This window comes from Miniopterus schreibersii (genome assembly GCF_964146895.1).
Source record: "Miniopterus schreibersii genome assembly, chromosome: 2".
In the NCBI taxonomy this organism is placed as follows: Eukaryota; Metazoa; Chordata; class Mammalia; order Chiroptera; family Miniopteridae; genus Miniopterus; species Miniopterus schreibersii.
The window spans coordinates 124,449,618-124,467,707 of record NC_138102.1 but is presented as its reverse complement, the minus strand read 5'-3'; the positions used below and the strand labels follow the sequence as shown (position 1 = coordinate 124,467,707).

The 18,090-nt window shown below is 36.4% G+C and overlaps 1 protein-coding gene across 5 annotated transcripts in view; it reads right to left on the bottom strand.

Annotated features, from left to right (window-relative positions):
• Positions 1-414: 414 nt before the first annotated feature.
• Positions 415-18,090, bottom strand: part of KCNC2 (potassium voltage-gated channel subfamily C member 2) — a 171,248-nt gene continuing 153,572 nt past the window's right edge. Inside the window, exons 3-5 of one of the 5 annotated variants that reach the window (XM_081127688.1) lie at positions 10,746-11,673; positions 2,613-2,707; positions 415-1,787 (exon numbers count right to left, since the gene is read on the bottom strand). In XM_081127688.1, coding sequence (XP_080983814.1) covers positions 2,646-2,707; positions 10,746-11,673 — 990 coding nt within the window. In that variant the 3' untranslated portion in view covers positions 415-1,787; positions 2,613-2,645. Of the gene's footprint in view, positions 3,561-8,499; positions 8,665-10,745; positions 11,674-18,090 lie in introns of all 5 variants that reach the window. The other 4 variants (XM_081127686.1, XM_081127690.1, XM_081127687.1 and 1 more) reach the window with 4 other exon arrangements.

Genomic DNA, 18,090 nt, shown 5'->3' with positions numbered 1-18,090 from the left:
TATGCCAGGGAAAGTTAACTGTGGCAAAAATATAAGTGAACAGTTCTGTCTCTCTGATCTTTAACTTAATCACCAATAAAATAAAAGCCAAAAATATTTAGTTTCAGAATTTCCATGCTGATTAAGTTGAAAACTGTAAGTGAAAATTCGGTATTAGTCATAAAGTGCCATATAAATATCAATGCCATAATAGTTAATAATTTGGCCATCTCAAATTATAAGAAAATTTAGAGAAACAAAACACTTAGAAGAGAAAAACACTGGCTACATGCTTGAGAGTTGAATGAAAGTGAGAGTTGTACATAGTCATAAGTCCTTTCATCCCAATTTCTTTATGTATGAGTGTCTGGTTTGGTACCATGAAACATAAAAATAGTAAAACCTGTTGAAGACTCCAAAACAAAGAGAAGAGCTCAGAAAAGAATATGAATAATTTAATCAGATAGGATTCCAGCTGATCCCCAGCTTATTTGCCTTTTATTCTGCATTTCAGTTAGTTACATTTTCGTGGTTATCACCAAGGTTGTGCATGCACTCGAAATGCTCACAAGAGGTCCACGACACAGGGGTTCATAAGTATGTTATATGTTATATTCAGAATCCCAGGGGAACTAGTAGATTTCAGAAATACTGATTAAGCAAGATGAGGAATACTTATACAGTTTCAACTACAACAGTTTTAAAGACAAGTACAAGCTTCATTTACCACAAAACTCACAAAAAAGTAATTGATTGAAGAATATCTCTTTTATGCAAAATATACATTTGAGGATATAATTTGATTAATATTCTTCTATATACTAACATTGCTCCTTGATCATTTAGTAAAAAAATACTCTCATTGCCAGAATTTTTTCTATAATATTTATAATTGAGGTAACAATGACAAAAGACAAACTATGAATAATGTCGAGTGTGTGTGTTTTTGTCATAGAGATTTTCCAGAACTAAAAAATATGTGACTAAAAATAAGTTAGTTTTGATAAATAGGCACTGAAAATTTCACAACATAATATGACAGGCTGATAGCATAAGTGGTTTATAAGAAAATGATACAGTCAATGTTCATGGATCCAACCAACAAAGAAGAAATAAGGGAAATTAAGACAGACCAATACTACACCAAAATCACTGCCTTGGATGATTCACAGCACAATCTACTGCGGGCCCATGAGGGGTAATTCACAGAGTTATGGGCCATACTTGAAGCTTCAGAGATGTGGATCATGAATTTGGCTTCCTTTGATGTGAGTTGGCCAAAACCACTGACCCATGCACACATGTTGGTATTTACAGTTGTTTCACTGACACTGGCCAGTCCACAAGCAGACCACTCATATGGGGAGCACCAAATGAGTTCCAGCCACAGTTCTTTTACGAGCTTTAAATGCTTCATGAAGACCTGGGGACATCTTCCAAGTGCAACCTGGTCACATCAGGGCACATTCAGCAGCAGAAGTCTGTTTCCAGTACAGTCCTTGGTATGGCTAAATTCCACTGTCCCTTTTTCAGCAGTCAAAAATCCATGATAAATTCTGTACAACACTGCAGTCAATAACAGCAGCACCAGACAGTATATTAATTCCTTTACCATAAAGTGGTGTGCAATTATAGCTTTCTATGTGTGGTGTTATCAAGAGGATCACTGAATCTCTAAATATCACATGTGTACGTCTGGGTAAATACATTGCTGTACAAGATTTCTGACATGCAGGTCATGCTCTAGGACTTGGGGATATAGAGTAATACAAGTTACGTGGCCAAGAATAAAAGTGATAATTGTCCTCCTAACAAAAAATAAACATAAGAATTAGAAGTTAATCAACAATCTCAATGATCCCGAATGCCTTAGAAATATCGTTTATCCCTCAATATATATGATGGCATTTTTCTTCCCTCACATACCCAATACACCAGATACACTATTGCTATTGCATTCATGGGGATGTGGAAACAGAATTTCCTTCACTTGGACTGAATAAGACTCCCTAGGGGTTTCATTGGAGTGTAGAGATGAATGCTGGTTGGTAGGGAGCAGAAATTGACACTGCAGCAGGCAACCAAAAGCAATGGTGACATTGCTGCTGGCTAAATCCTGTTTATCAAGAGGTTCATAGTACTGATTAACTCAGCCTACCGGGCATCCTTAATTTATACACGAAGCAGGGAAGCTGTTTCAAGTAGCAAAAAAGGCAAGGGGCAGGGGAGAAGACCCAATACTAAAATCATGAACACCTTATCAAGGCATTTTTGTGCTTTATGGAGACAGATGGCATATACAGTTAAGACAGGGAGCTAAGACGGACAGACAGAACAACAATCAGGACAAAGCACCTGATTAAACATTGACTGAAAATCTCATTATTCTTGTGAGTCAGAAACTTAAGGCTGGTCAAGAAAGCCTCCTGTGAACAACAATGCTCTTTGATGTTTGCACATAAATTAATAAATAAAAATAAAGGAAGGAGGTAAAAAAAAGGCATGAGAGCTTTGGGAAATATTTGGCACTCTGCCTCTGAAAATAATAACAAATCGTGGGATTTGAAATAAAAATGACTCTCAGATCAAGCAGCAATTCTTGTTTAAACAATGCAAGCCTGGCTGGCAGTTACCTGTCGCTCATGTTTTGTGCCTTCCCCAAGCCATTAAGTCAGGGATCTGGCCTCGGCTTGCGTGTAACCAGTAATGACAACCTCTTTGTAGTTATCTGTGTGCAAACAACCAGAGACATTCAGAACTCCAATACAGCATTTTTGAAGAAAGGTAAATCAATCATGAAATTAAGCTATTTAAAACAAATCTTTCAAAGAATAAAAAAAAATGTCAAAGAGAAACTTGCCCTCCCTGCCCCACCATTCAACATGCAGGAACAGTCGACCAGTTTCATATCAGCAGGATGGTTTTTGATGCAAGTACACATATTCCGAGCCATCCATGGTCCCTGAACTCTGTGGCATTGCTTTCAGGTGACAGAGACAAGATGGTCCATGCAAATGAGCTGACCAAAGTCACGTTATATGCAAGCAAGATAGGATCCCAGACATCTTCAGAATGGCTTAGAGAGTCACAGAAATGAAGGTCCAATGAAGTGATTGGCATTTGGAAGCACACTGTTTTAAGTATATCTCCCTGAAAATATGTTTATGTATTAGTGTACTGGCCCGTATCTGATACTTTCTGTTATTTTATTGCCAGAGGAGATCAGGGCAATTAATATGGAGAAGTAGTACCACCATTTTAGATAATCTTTAAAGCCAGGATAAGATTCATTAGCTACCCAAATGGCATTTCTGACTTCAAATAACATCATGCAGATTTGTACTGTATTAATGGAGGTTGGAGTAACTCTATGTTTAATTATTTCCGTTACAGGGTAGACAGTGCTTGAATTAATACGAATTAGCCGACTGATGGCAGTTTGGTTTACAAGATAGATGGGATGGGAGACCGAGAACGCCTCAGAGGACAAGGAGAGTTGTAGGGTGATGTTACTGGAGAGAGTCTCAGAGCATTGCCTGCCAAGCCTGCTATGTTGTTTAGGCTTCGGGATTTTTCATATCCTTTTATAAAAAAAGGCACAGATATCAGTTGAATTCAACCAGAAAATAGACACAAATAATACCATGCAGAATAATCAAAAGCTATTTTTGAACTCAAAAAAGAATTTGTTTACAAAGAATTCAATATTGAGACAATTTTTAACTCTAAAAATACTGAAGTTCACTATAGCTGTCGTTCCCAAAAGAGTAGACCAGCTATCACAAATTACAGTTGCAATACTTCAAAAATCTATCTTTTCTATATTATAGTTTGTATTGATGCAATTTGGGCATATACAATACCAGAACACTCTTACAACTAGGCAAAGCAACTTAAGTAAGATATACATATGGCTAATATTATTAAATTTCAGAACAAATTCCTGAAAAAAAAAATTTTTAATGGGCTATATTTTCTCCTTTGATTTTTTAGTATTTACTTAGCTATTAAAGCATGCTTAACTCTAAATGCCTAACTTTTTTTTATAGCATATTTAATCTTCCAGCTTTATGGAGATAAAAGAATGATTCTCAAATAATGACATTTGATGCCATTATCTAGATGATGTAGAATGAATGCCCATATCTAATCTTTTCAATAAAAAAGTAAAGAAAAAAAGAAAATGGATAAAATACAAATTGAATCATAATTTCAGTGAATAAAAGTCTGAATTTTATTATATGATGTTTTCAGCTGACTCCCCCACCACGAATTGAGAACAATTTAAATTTAACTCACTTTTTCTTTCTATTATTTTGCATTTTAACCTTTCATTCATGATAGTCATGGACTTCCAGAATAAAAGGTCCTTCTCATAAGCTTTAACCCAGTGGTTCACCTTAGCTACGCAAGAAACACCCCATCAAAAAATAAATAAATAAATAAAAATAAAATATAATTTTTGAAAAAGAAACACCCCATCAAGGTGACCTTTGGAAGAATTCATATATTGTAGTACTTTTTATTAGAAAAGATTCTAGGTAGTCAAGTGAGGTAGGAAATACCTAGTGTACAGGTAGAAGTGAAACGTCTTAAAAGAACAACTATTGACTGAAAAATGTCTTATTATACCCCTTAGGAAAGAAATGTTCTGACAGCTCCATTGAACAAGTGTTGTATAGCAGGAAAAAAAAATTTCTGCTGGACAGCCAAAGCTGAGCAAATAAATCCAATCCCAGTGAACAAGATTCTTGTCTCCCGCGGACTTACGGTTCACTCCTTGGGCCCTGATTAGCCTCAGGGTGCTTGGTGACCAAGAAACTGGGCCCGTTTCCTTTCCTTTCCTTCTATTCCTCTCAGCTACTTGTCTCCTTAACTCATGGGACTTCTGGGGAAGAAGCCACTGCTCCCTCTGGCCTTTTCACTGGGAGAAGGGAGGTGACTGAAGTGCCTTAGTGATTATCTGATTTACAAGGCCCGAGACAGACACGGGTGGGAGGCAAGAGCAGCTCCGTGCCCGGCGAGGCTGCACTGGAGGCGAGCCCCTTCCTCGCCTACACATCTCAACTCTCAGCAGAACAGATGTCTTCTTTGATATTTTGTAGATGGAAATTTGTGTCATTAATTAACTATGGTAAAGTTCTCCAGGAAATGAGTTCTGCTAATGAAAGAATTGTCTGCCAATATATGTCGTTAGTATTCTGAGCTATAAAACACGGGAGGTGGTATATATTTCATTCTACTCTGGTGAATGATGGAATAGTTCATGGGAAGACGTCCTAAACGATTAAAAAGGGATTCCAGGTAATTCATCCTTACATAGGAAACTTCTTGTGCCTGGAGGGCTAGTAATTACTACCCTTTGGTAAAATGATTGGAAATATAACTTTGGAAATTGCAGAAAGAATAATTTCTCCTGGTTGACTGTGTCACCTGAAAATGGCAACTTCACCATACACATTGATTGGGTTTGATTAAAAGCAAGCCTGTGAATATGAGTGAGCCAAAAGGGTTGTTAATACCTATAAATCACCCATATAGAAGTTTACATCTCATTCCCCAAATCTCCACATGCCCTACAGGAATCCAAAAGTGCAAAAATCTGTATGACAGTTTTATATTAATCACGTTAGTTATATGTAAATCTTGGCCGTCATTCTAAATGTTCAGTTATTTTTCTGAATTATAGTTTTTAACATAAATACTGTTTTGTTTATAAATCCTTTTCTTTTTAATAACTATCATTTCTGAGTTCATTTGAAAAGACTTCCCTTCTAATTTAGTCACAAGTATCTCATTGGTAAAATTATAGGTATTCATATAAATGTATTTTTCTTTATTCTGCAGGTTAATTGCTGATTAGGAAATCTGATAAAAAATTTTCCCATCAAACTTTTATTCAATGGAATGTTTAAAAATATAATAATGAATGTAAGTTATATTTAGATGGTGGTTACAGTGGTGTGCATTTTATATAGTTCTTAAGAGAATGTGTTTATTTGGGGCAATATTAAAACTCCTTACTCATGTACTATCAATGGGTATATTTTTGTTTATGAAATGTGATTTCTTAAAAATTACTGCATAAATAAAATCATAAGCTCCAAGTACTGGAAGTTTACTCTTTTAGGGAATCCATAAGTTTTCTTAATATACGCCCAACTATATTCATGTTTGTTGATAGAAAAATAATTCAATGCTAATCCAATAATCTTTTTTCCATCTATATAGGGAAGAATTTTCAGAACTCTAAAATCAAATCAGTAGAGAGACCAACTTAAAAGGTAAAAAAAAAAAAAAAAAAAAGAATCATACAGGAGATAGATGTCTGAGTATAAGTAATAGGTGAAATCTATAATCTACATAAAAGGAAATCTATAATTTACATAAAAGGAAACAGAAGAGAGGAATGAATTCCTGATAGATATGACAAGACAGCACACTAAGAGATGATTAAGTGAAGTGAGCCAGAAGTGTTACCAGACCTAGTGAAAAACACACAGCTCCAAAAGAATTAGCCAAGAATGAAAAAAGTTGATTATGGTGAGAAACGACAAAGAATAAAAAGCTCATAATGAATTTTTAAAAATGTTCTCATTGATAAAGAAAATTTGTGAAATAACATTGTATGTATAACTTTTCCATACACATTAAATATCTTATTAATTGCTTTGCTCATGAAACTTTGCCATTTTATGAAAAAACTCTGTTTACGTAGTGCTTTATAATTTGCAAAGTTTTTTTTATATGTGATCTTTGTTTAAAATTCAAAATACTGTTTAACATGAAGAAAAAAATTCTACGTTCTTAAACATGTAAGCTTAGCATAAACACTGCCTGTGAACTTTATAGAAAATGCTCAAAATGTATGTAAATTTAACCACAAATTACATATAAATACAGATATACATATATACCCATATATACATGTATATAGCTTAATAGTGAGTTAAGATATGTAATGCACTTAAAATATTATGTTCTAATAAGATATCATTAGATATTATTATGATGATTATTTAATATATGTACATATATTTTGCTCAAGTACTATAATAGGATATTAACTATATTTATAAAATATTTAAAAATTGTTCTAATATAATATTTACATGTAAAATAGCAAATAAACATATTCTGATAACTGAAATACATTTTGGTGAAAGGAATAGAAGCAGAGAATGGAAGTAATTGAAATGAAGAAAGATTTGAAATTCTGCATACTGAAGAGACAAAGGCAGCCCTTTGTCTTCTGAGACTCAAAGGCATGGAGACAGATAGCGCAACACAGGGCATTCAGAAGAAATGAAAGAGAAGTACAACATGGGTAATGAGATATTTCAAAGAGAGAGGGAATCACAAAATAAATATCTGAGGCTTAAAATGGTAACATATTCAATAGGGAGAAACTGCAATGAATAGTGAAGAGCAAAATATTTTAAAAATTCAGTTGCACTAATATGAGAGTTTGGGAGTGGATTTTCATTTAAATTTAGTTCACTGCATAAGAAATTATTATAATTTTTTCCCCATTCTGTCAATAAACAGAAGAAAGGAGCTATGGCAATAAAACACCTGGAACCATCAAGGTAGGAGGTAACAAGGAGCATATGGTCACTTGGACAAGGGTGGGTAATGTCTCGAAACTAGTTCTCAAGGAGGAGAAAGGTTCAATTGTCTGATATCTGTAAAGTTTACTCAAAACAAAAACCAAAATCAGCACCTAAGAAATGGTCCAAGTGGCCCAATCTAGAAAAACTGAACCACGTGATGGAGTAACAGAATAAGGAATATTCTGTTATATTCCTTAACCAAGAAGCCTGCCCAACAAAATTTATCCATTCAACATATCACATATGTGCCAGGCACAGTTCAGTGTGGGTTGAAAACTAGTAATACATTTTAAATCATTGCCCTGAAGCGAAATTATGTAACCCTATTTTATAAATACATAAAAAGCCTTTCAAGTGATTGGTAAACCTTTCCCAAATGGCCCAGGATCTTGCACCTTTTCAATCTTCTAACACTCGGATAAATGACAGCAAAAAATGTCCAAACATTAGCTACAAGATTTAGAGTATAATTAATGTTTTTCTTGGAGAAAAAGCCTTATTATTGTTTTCTAATCATAAATTACTTATCAAATATATGCCTAGAGCCAACTAGTGAGTTTTATTAATTGTAGGAAAAACGAACTGTTAAAGACTGCTGAGTACGTTATATTAAAATAATGAGCTGAGTGACTTCATTTTTAAATACTCCATTACATTTCTTCCCAGACACAAGGAAAACAAAAAATAAAAAATAAACAAGGGTGAAATGCCTCTCAGATATGACAGCCAAGTAGACTGTTGTGATTATATTTTAAAATATTTGGAATGAGAAAAGATGTGATGAGGGATGGAAAAAAGCACCATGACTAGTATTTCCCAGAAAACGATGGGAGAGAATTGTGCATGACTCCATGTACCCGCAGCGCTTCAGTCCTGTCACCTGTGAGGATCTGAGAGGCAGGCCTACCTTTCCTCATCCCTCCATCAGAGGCGCACGTGTAATCCCCTGTTGTCAGTAGGAAACATGTTTCCCCTCTTCTGTTTTTGTCTCTGGTACTAGAGCGTCTGATGGGGAGCCTTTCTGGGGGTGATAATGGCGACTGACGTCCCGAACTGTCATCACCTGATAGCACTGGTCACAGCGCCATGCCCATTGACAGACAGTGATGGATGAGGGAACGAGACAGACAGTACAGAGAGTTTACACCAAATGTCCATAGTGCAGTCACTCCATATACAAAATAGGATAATCACATCATGATAAGAAAAAGATTTCCGTCACTCACCACAAATATCTTCATGGAGCAAAATGGAAATGTGCTGAAAGGGAGGGGAATGTTCTTTGGGAAGTTTTAATTCCCCTTTGGAGCCTATCTAATAAGAAATTTACTCTCACAAAACTAATAATGAATTCAAAGTAAGTGTGATTCATGAAGTAGCGTACAAATGAATACCTTACAATTTTTGACATGCTATCTAGTTGCTGTGAAAAGGAATTTTTAAAAAAGTGGATCCCATTTAAGGAAAAACTCCTAAGTAAATATCTACCTTTGCAGCTCTTTAAGACACACGCTTTTATTATTTTCTGAAAGTAATTTTTCCCAGAAATCTTAATAAAAATAGTCCCAAAGCTGATGAACTTGGTGTCCAGTTTGAAGTGACAAAATAGTTTTGAACATAATGGAACAAGATCAACTTCTCCAAATGCCCTTGAAAAACACTTTACTTCTGTATGTTTGCCAAAGATGGTCCTAAGCTATCAGCCTGGATACCAGCTTGTTATAAGTGTTTACCCCGGCTGAGCGTGGCCTTTCTCCATGCCCTCCATAAGGCACGGGTGTTCTGAGAACAGTCTGACGAGGCCAGCAACACCCACTAAACTCCACCTTCCATAAAAATATTTTTAGCCTTACAGTTTTCAGATATATATTGACAGAATTAGTAGAACAATCTACTAAAAATATGTAATGACTGTGAATAAAATCTTTAAAAAGCAGTTCAGTTTCAGACACATCTATCCCTCTACTTACTCCATGAAAACTTCTGGAAGCTAAGAAAGAAACCTACGAAAATGTCACCTGCCTCTTGTTTGTTTGCATGCTTGCTTGCTTGCTTTGTTTAACGGGTGCTATTTCTAAATTATGCAAAATTGTTCTCATGGGATGATCATAAATAACTTTTCTACATGAAAAAGATTACATATACCCAAGTTATCGTGAATGCATATATATCTTAAATTTTCATAGTGGGCTAAAAGGTAATTAAGTAGTTTCATCTACAAAATATTTTATTTGTACCAGCCATAATGGATTAGAGATTATACTACTGATGATTACTTTAGCAAACTGAATATCAACTGACAGTCAATCTAGTCTGTCTACTCTAGATTATCTATGGCAATGGAGAGGAGCGGGGACTCAGCTGGTGTCAGGCAGTCAATCATCTAAATTTCAGTTGTGGGAAGGAAGAGATCCCAATGCATAGTGCATAAAAAAGGAAATCCACAAGGAAATTCAACGTTGCCATTGACAAGCCAAAACAGATCATCTATCCCCAGAATAATGGTGAGTTGGTGAAACAGCACCTTGCCCAGTCCAACGGGATTATGTTGAACATCCTATCTAATTTAAGAATAATGAAAAGTTAATCAATTCTCCAGAATATTATTAGGGAAGACCTTTGTTATCAAAAGGGCTACTTTCCATATCACCTCTTTGATGTTTAGGCCTTTGAAATGTAAGCATCTATTCCTCTTAAGTAACTGCTTCTTGTGAATTAGGTTGAGATGCATGGTCCCATGTGGCAGAGATAAAACTGAGACAAACACACCAAGCCAAATGATTTGGAGATCCACATTTTGAGGATGAAGGATGGAAAATGGCCAATACCATACCATCACACCATGCAGGGAAACAAAGAAACATTGGCACAAAAGCAACACACAGGCAAAAGAAAATATTGGCACCATCAGCAAAGGGCATTCCCACTAAAGCAGGAAAACTCTATAGACCAGCTATGCAGACATCTACTTGGAATTTATTTAGAAAAGCTACAATCTAACTATCTATAAGCCTGACACAAACACATGTTTTGTGAAGGGGTAGAACTGAAAACTCATGAACATTTGCAGAAAATGAAAATGATTGCCTGCTACCTACGGGACATACTGGTCTATAAAGTATTTAATGGCATGCATTCGAAACTGTGCCTTACCTGATCTGTTATGTTCCAGAAGTCGATTGTCTTTGCCCAGACATGTGTCACTCTGTGTGCTATTGCAGGCCATATTTAATTCGGTCTTGCAAAAAGTAGGTGAGCTTGCCTGAGGGGCAGGAGGGATGTGCTTCTTTCTTTTTCGTGGAAGTTTCTGCTTCGCCATTGCCAAGGAGTAGTACATTCCAAAGTTGTTGACAATGACAGGCACCGGCATGGCTATTGTCAGCACTCCAGCCAGAGCACACAGGGCTCCTACCAGCATCCCTGACCAAGTTTGGGGGTACATATCCCCATAGCCCAATGTAGTCATGGTCACCACAGCCCACCAGAACCCAATAGGAATGTTTTTGAACTGCGTGTGCTCACTAGCTGAAGGGTCGTTAGGTTGAGCGCCTACTCTTTCGGCATAGTAGATCATAGTAGCAAATATCAAAACTCCCAGAGCCAGGAAGATTATCAGCAGCAAAAATTCATTAGTACTAGCTCGAAGGGTATGTCCAAGCACCCTCAGACCTACAAAATGGCGAGTGAGCTTGAAGATTCTCAGGATCCTCACAAATCTTACCACCCTGAGGAAGCCAAGTACATCTTTAGCAGCTTTGGAGGAGAGCCCACTGAGTCCCACCTCTAAGTAGAAGGGCAGGATGGCCACGAAGTCAATGATATTCAAGAGATTTTTGACGAATTCAAGTTTATTGGGGGAAAAAACAATACGGACTAAAAATTCAAAAGTAAACCACACCACACACACTCCTTCTACGTACGTCAAGGCAGGATCCGTTTCGATTTCATATTGTAGAACGACACTTGTACCATTGATGACCGGTTCTGTCTTGTTTTTGACAATATTGAAAGCTTCATGGGTCTCCAGGCAAAAGGTCGTGATTGAAACCAGAATGAAGAATAAAGAAGCAAAAGCAATAAACTGCAGGGAGGGAAAAAGAAATAAAAAAAGAGAGAGTGACCTAAACCGTCATATACTTTGACCCAAACCTAAGAGCATCAAACCCTGTAGAGGAAAAACAGTAAAAGCATATTTGAAGATTTCACTTCGAATGCTGCTCAGGTGAGAGAAGAGATGTACAGGTAACATCAATTAGAGTTGCACGTATAATGTGTCTCAAGTTCTGTTATCAGCTGATAGAGGTAAAAACTTTTGACTTATGTTGGAGAACAATTTCTTGACTGTTTTGTATACCTGTGGAGAGAGCAAAAATATTATTCCCAAAGAATGTTAAAGGGCAACAGACTGAAAAAAATAATAAATGTAGATGATGGTTCCAGAGACTGTATATGATCCTAGAAGTCTTCATGTATTAGATCGAGTTTTACATCTATAAGGTGCAGTCCACACTGATGGAAACTTGGAAGCCACCCAAATTTCACTGTAGGTTTCTACCTATAAATAAAATATTCTGGTTATCATGAAGAATGAATATGAAAAAAAAATCATTGAGTTATGTTACTATTTAAAGTATATCAATTTAAGGTAGAGGCTTATCCAGAAGAGCAAATCTAAGGGAGAAGATAGGCAACAAGACTAAAGAAAGAGTTAAGAAACAAATTAAAAGACAATTTTCTTCCTCTCCTGAAAAAAAACTCCAAATGTTTAAGGATCACATTATAAAGTTGCAAGTGTGTTTTTTTTTTATTCAACTCTTTCATTTCTTCACTCAATAGTATATGAGTACACACAGCTACCAATACAGAATAATCATAAAAGTTCTCACTTATATAGTTCTTACTTGTACCAGACACTCTTAAAAGCAATTTACATAATTAACTCACATCAATTCTTACGACAACACTATTCCTACTGCATTTTACAGTTCTGGAATATTAAGTCACTTTAACAAAGTCATAAGATACAAAGTGATAGTACCTGAGACACTAACCTGACAAGTTTCACCCCAGATTCTATTCCATTAACTGCCAAACCCTCAAATGTAGAATACAAATATGTTGAAACATCTATCTAGGGATCGTGTACCTCTTAATATTAAAGATCAAAAAAAGTTGAAACGCAGTTGTCTGAATGAATGGCACTGTTGCCGTCAGTACCAGAGGCTTTCAAAGTCGCTGGCAGGTTTCTAGTGCTCTTTGATTTAGCAAGTTTATGAGCACCAGGAAACTGTTCCTTCAATGTCTAAACAAATAAATTATTCAGGAGCAAGGGGTCAGCAGTCAAAGGGGAAAGGGGTTCTTATTTGGAAACAATAGGGTACATCCAAAACCCAAAGCTGCTCCCTAATACCTGCCCCTCGACCATGCCATTGAGACGATCTAAGTTTCAAGAAGAGATTGGAACCAATTTTTTTTTTAAAGCTGATTCTCAATGTGAGGGATACAAATCTCACCAAATGTGTAAGAGATATACAAAACGACTAAACAAATCTTAGGACTTGGGCTATCTGCCTTAAAAAAACACTCAGATTATGGAACTGTCTCCCTGCAGTGTGCCAGTTAGTTCAGCATCATACAGCATTATAAGGCAGGTAATTTTCATGGCTGTGACTTATTTTCCCATGCACATCTTCCTGCTTCCCTTGGTTTTGACACTATGATTTGACTTTTCTTTCCCAGACATATTATGAGATATTACCTTGTTGTTTTTTCACTCATCTCTCCCTTTGTACAAATAAATACAGTTCTTTTTTTTTAATTATTCAACTACTTTTTAAAACAATATCACTAAGACCCCCTAGATACTTTAAAAGATAACATCTCTGGAGGAAAAATCAATTTCATTTGATTCATACATTACTTCTTAATTCAAAATATTATCTATAGATTTGATAGTCATGTTTGCTTCCAACTCCCCCAGAAATCTTTTGTCATTAGAACCCTGCTGGGGTGTTTACATACTGACCCCCAGCCACTCCCCTCACCCTCCACCATCCCCACCTAGTCTCAAGCTTCTCAGGCTATGTGTCAAATGTTTTAGTACAGTAATTCTATCACTGAGGCACTTAGAGAAATATGGCAGTTAAAGTAGGCTGCAATTTTATTTCATGCTTCCAGTGTTCCTCAATCAGCATTTTTTCACTAACTGTAGTCTCAAATTCTCTCCACCTACATTCATGTAGTAAATTTAATGGGACATCCCAACATTGCCCTTTCAAAATCAATCCAAGTTCACCAGCCCACCTTCCATACAACAAATACAGTTTATTCGTGAAAATAAAAGATATATATTAAAGTATTTTTAATTTAAAGCACTATGCAAATATTAGAAATCATCATTATACACATTTTAGTATACATACAAAGTATAATTATTACCTCTACAAGCACTAGCAGAACTTGTTTATGTTTATTAAAGGAATTATTATGCTCAGCCAGAGTTGCTCAGTGGTTGAGAAGAGACCCATGCACCAAGAGGTCACTGGGTTCAATTCTCAGTCAGGGCTCGAGTTATGGGCTCAGTCCCCTGTGGGAGGAGTGTGGGAGGCAGCCAATGGATGTTTCTCTCTCATCCATGTTTCCATGTCTCTCTCCGTCTTCCTTCCTCTCTAAAAATCAATGAAAAACATTTTTTTTTTTTTTTTTAAAAAGAATTATTATGTTGGCAGGAAAAAGTCAACAGAGTCTTAAGACTATGTTGTACTTAAGACTCTTAAGTAACATGAATCATCTTGTACTTGAAAATCATTTAATTGCCCGCCCATATTCCTAGAAAAGGAGTGTGGCCTAAACATCACATTCATTAAAATGTACTTGGGGAATTTACACAAAGCAAATTCCCTACCTCCATATCAGATGTCAGACTTGTGGGAAGAAGAAATCTGCACTTAGCAGGCTTCCCAGGTGATTGCTATACATAACAGTTTGAAAACCACAGCTGCAGTGATTTTTGCAGCAGATTGATAACACAGGAATAACAAATCATTATTAAATGAATTGGAGAATTTTTAAGTACAAGTATTTGTGAAATTTTAAAAGACCCTTAGTAAGAATCGTTTACTACCTCCAACAGAATGGGATGCTTATGCCTATGTGCGTATGTTGTGACATCATTCTGGCTTTAACACAAATACCTGTGAGCAAATGAAGCAACTGAACAGCCTCTAAATAGATACAGTTCTAAGACACAAAACTTTGGAATCCAAAAGTTGTCTGTTTTTACAAATCATTTGCAACTTGCATTTATCAATATTTTTATTAGCGTTACTTAAAGTACAACATCACAACTTTATATTTGTATCATTCTTTGTTGTAATTTTTATAGCTCAGTATATCTTTAGCTTTTAAATATGTTCTAAATCTGCTGGAGTGTGACAATACTATAATAGGAAAGTAAAGAGTATAAAAACACACACACACAGACTTTGCATCTGGGAGACAATACTCATCTCAGAAGTAGGTGAGTATTTTGCTTTAGAAACCCAGCTAGATAGCTATTTTTCTAGTTGTAAAGACTAAGGACACTAGGTATCATCTAGAATGGGAGAGTTGTAACAGGGAGCCAAATACGCTTTATAATAATTACATGGTAGGAAATTGGAAGTGTGTTTCACAGTGTGGAGGTTTGAAAATAGTTGAATTCTGAAGGAAAGAAAATGGAAAAGGTCTCTAACGACAAGGAGGAAAAGCCCATATTAGGAACGGAAGAAAGGGAGAGATCCCTCCATGGTATAGCTACAGAACATCGGGGTACTAATGAGAATATTAAATTTTAAGATGATAGTCTTTTATACCTTCAGCAAAAGGAGGCTGTACAAAGCAGCTCAGTGTTAACGGTGCTTTGAGTACTGAAGGTATTGGGCCTCGAGAGGACAGAGGGGAGCAGTCAACCGTGGGAGGCAAGATACACAGTGAGGTTCGAAAACATGGGATGGTAACAAATAAGAGTGAAAGGTACTCAGGAGACATTTAGCCTGCATGAAAGTCCTTGGAGATATGGGGAGAGACAGAGCTTTCCATGAAAGGAAGAGTAGGAGCTCAGTTTATTAAGAACTGGTTTTGACTGTCAAATGAAAGGGTGACCCCAGAAGCCTCGAAGACATCGAATTACCTGGAGGCAACACTTGATTGCATTAGCAAGGGATTTGTGCACTTTATCTGAACTTAATTCATGGATAGAGAAATGTCTTCTTTTGTTTCTGACTTGCTGTGTTGAGCTGAAATGGGAAAATATGAGGTTAGACTGAATAATATTAAGAAAAAAATTAAAAAGAAAAGAAATTAGGGGGGAAAAGATTTTATTCATTTGTTTTCTTCCTCCGGTGAGCTGGGAACTCTTAAAAACTACAGTGATGTCATGTTCATTTTTGTAACTCTTGCTCCTGGCACAGTTGTTAGTATTTAGCATGGCTGGCTGGCTGATTAGAAGGATGGGAGAATTAAAGAAAGAAAGAATAAATGAACAAAATAAGGTAGAGCGCATTCTAATGGAAACAAAAATGATGTAAAAAAGAAGTAACACGTTGAAACAAGAAAGTATAAATATTGAAGCAAAAATGCCAAATTTATAGCAGGAGCAATTTTAACGGGTTTATTTTTCCAAATGTTGCCAATAGGAGCTTCCATTCATTCTGTTAACGGAGCTTGTATCTTAGCAGGGAGTTGGAAAACAAAATCCCATTGTCATCTCTCTTTATATTCCCCTGTGATAAGGCCACAAGCTTCCACGGGCATTAAATGAAAATAAAGTGAGCGGTGTTAAATAATCACAACTTAGAAAGTTTTCCAAACAAGGTATGTCATGTTGACCGAATTCACAGAACTGATATATCATTCCAGGCATTTTCGAATGGAAAGATCCTGCTGAAAGTATTTGCCTGTGAGTGCAATGAGTAGCCACCTTTCCTCCACAAGCCCAGTGTCCATGCTTAGAGACTCAGAGTGCCCAATACCCTTTGTCCAATTAGCAACTATGAAGAGGAAGCTCTGAGTCCAAGTTCTACACAGGAAGGTTATGTCAATCTACCTCAGTGCAAGCATTCAAGTAGGTCTCCAGGTATGTGTAATAGGCTGACAGAAAGCGGGGGTGGGAGGGGAGAGTGAGGTATATTTTTATGTTTCATCATTTTCTTTTTCCTGGTAGTATTAAATATAACTGGATTTGATAACTAATTAGAAAATACCAGAACTCTCAACATGAAAGGAAGACCAGATCCATTAAGTGACCCTACTCTCTGATCCCCGAGCCCAGGATCAAAGATACTGTAGCAATTTCCACACATTTTTGTTAATGATTCCACACATCCATAGAGGTTGTTCAAAGAGGGGGACTGAAACATCTGTCCCCAGAGCAAAGGACAGGGTTTGACCAAAGGCAAGAAGTAGATGCTCAGTGCTTGTGGCGTTAGTAAAGGAACACATTTTTAAAATATGTTTATTTGGTATGTAAAAATTCCTTTGTCCTTCAGACAGAATCTGTCCTTTAAAAGTCATTTTTCCTCTTAATTCACAATTAGAAACCTCGACATATTTTGGAAACTTAAAGCAACTAAAGAAAAATTAAACGCACCTCTATTTTTTAAATGAAAGGCAGTGAGATCATTTAATATTTGGAGGTTAGCATTACAGGGAGATTTGTAAGACCAGATACTTAAAATACAAGCTAAGGAATTTCAGTTTTTATTTTTTAATTTTTTTTTTAAAATATATTTTTATTGATTTCAGAGAGGGAAAGGGCAAGGGAGACAGAAACATTAATGATAAGAGTCACTGATCAGCTGCCTCCTGCATGCTCCCTACTGGGGTTCAAGCCTCCAACCCAGGCGTGTGTCTTGACCATGATCTCCGGACCACAGGTTGATCAACTACTGAGCCACACCAGCCGGGCTGGAATTTCAGTTTTTAAAATTCCTCATGAAGTATATTTATTTTTATTTTATCTTTATTGTTGTAAGTATTACAGATGTCTCGTTTTTTCTCATTGATCCCCTCCACCTGGCATCCACCCCACCCCCAGGTCTTCCCCATACAATGTCTGTGTCCATGGGTTATGCTTATAAATATGTAAGTTATTTGATTTATCTCTCCCCGCCCACTCCTCCCTCCCCACCTTCCCTCTGAGATCCCTCGGTCTGTTCCAGGCTTCTATGTCCCTGGATCAATTTTGTTCATCAGTTTATTTTGTTTATTAGATTCCACATAAGAATGAGATCATGTGGTACTTGTCTTTCTCTGACTGGGTTATTTCACTTAGCATAATACTTTCTAGTTCCCTCCATGCTGTCCCAAAGGATAAGAGATCTTTCTTTTTTATAGCTCCATAGTATTCCATGGTGTGAATGTCCCACAGCTTTTTTATCCACTCATCTACTGATGGGCACTTGGGTTGTTTTAAAATTCCACACAAAGTACATCTATTTTTAGTTTGTATTCTAAGGAC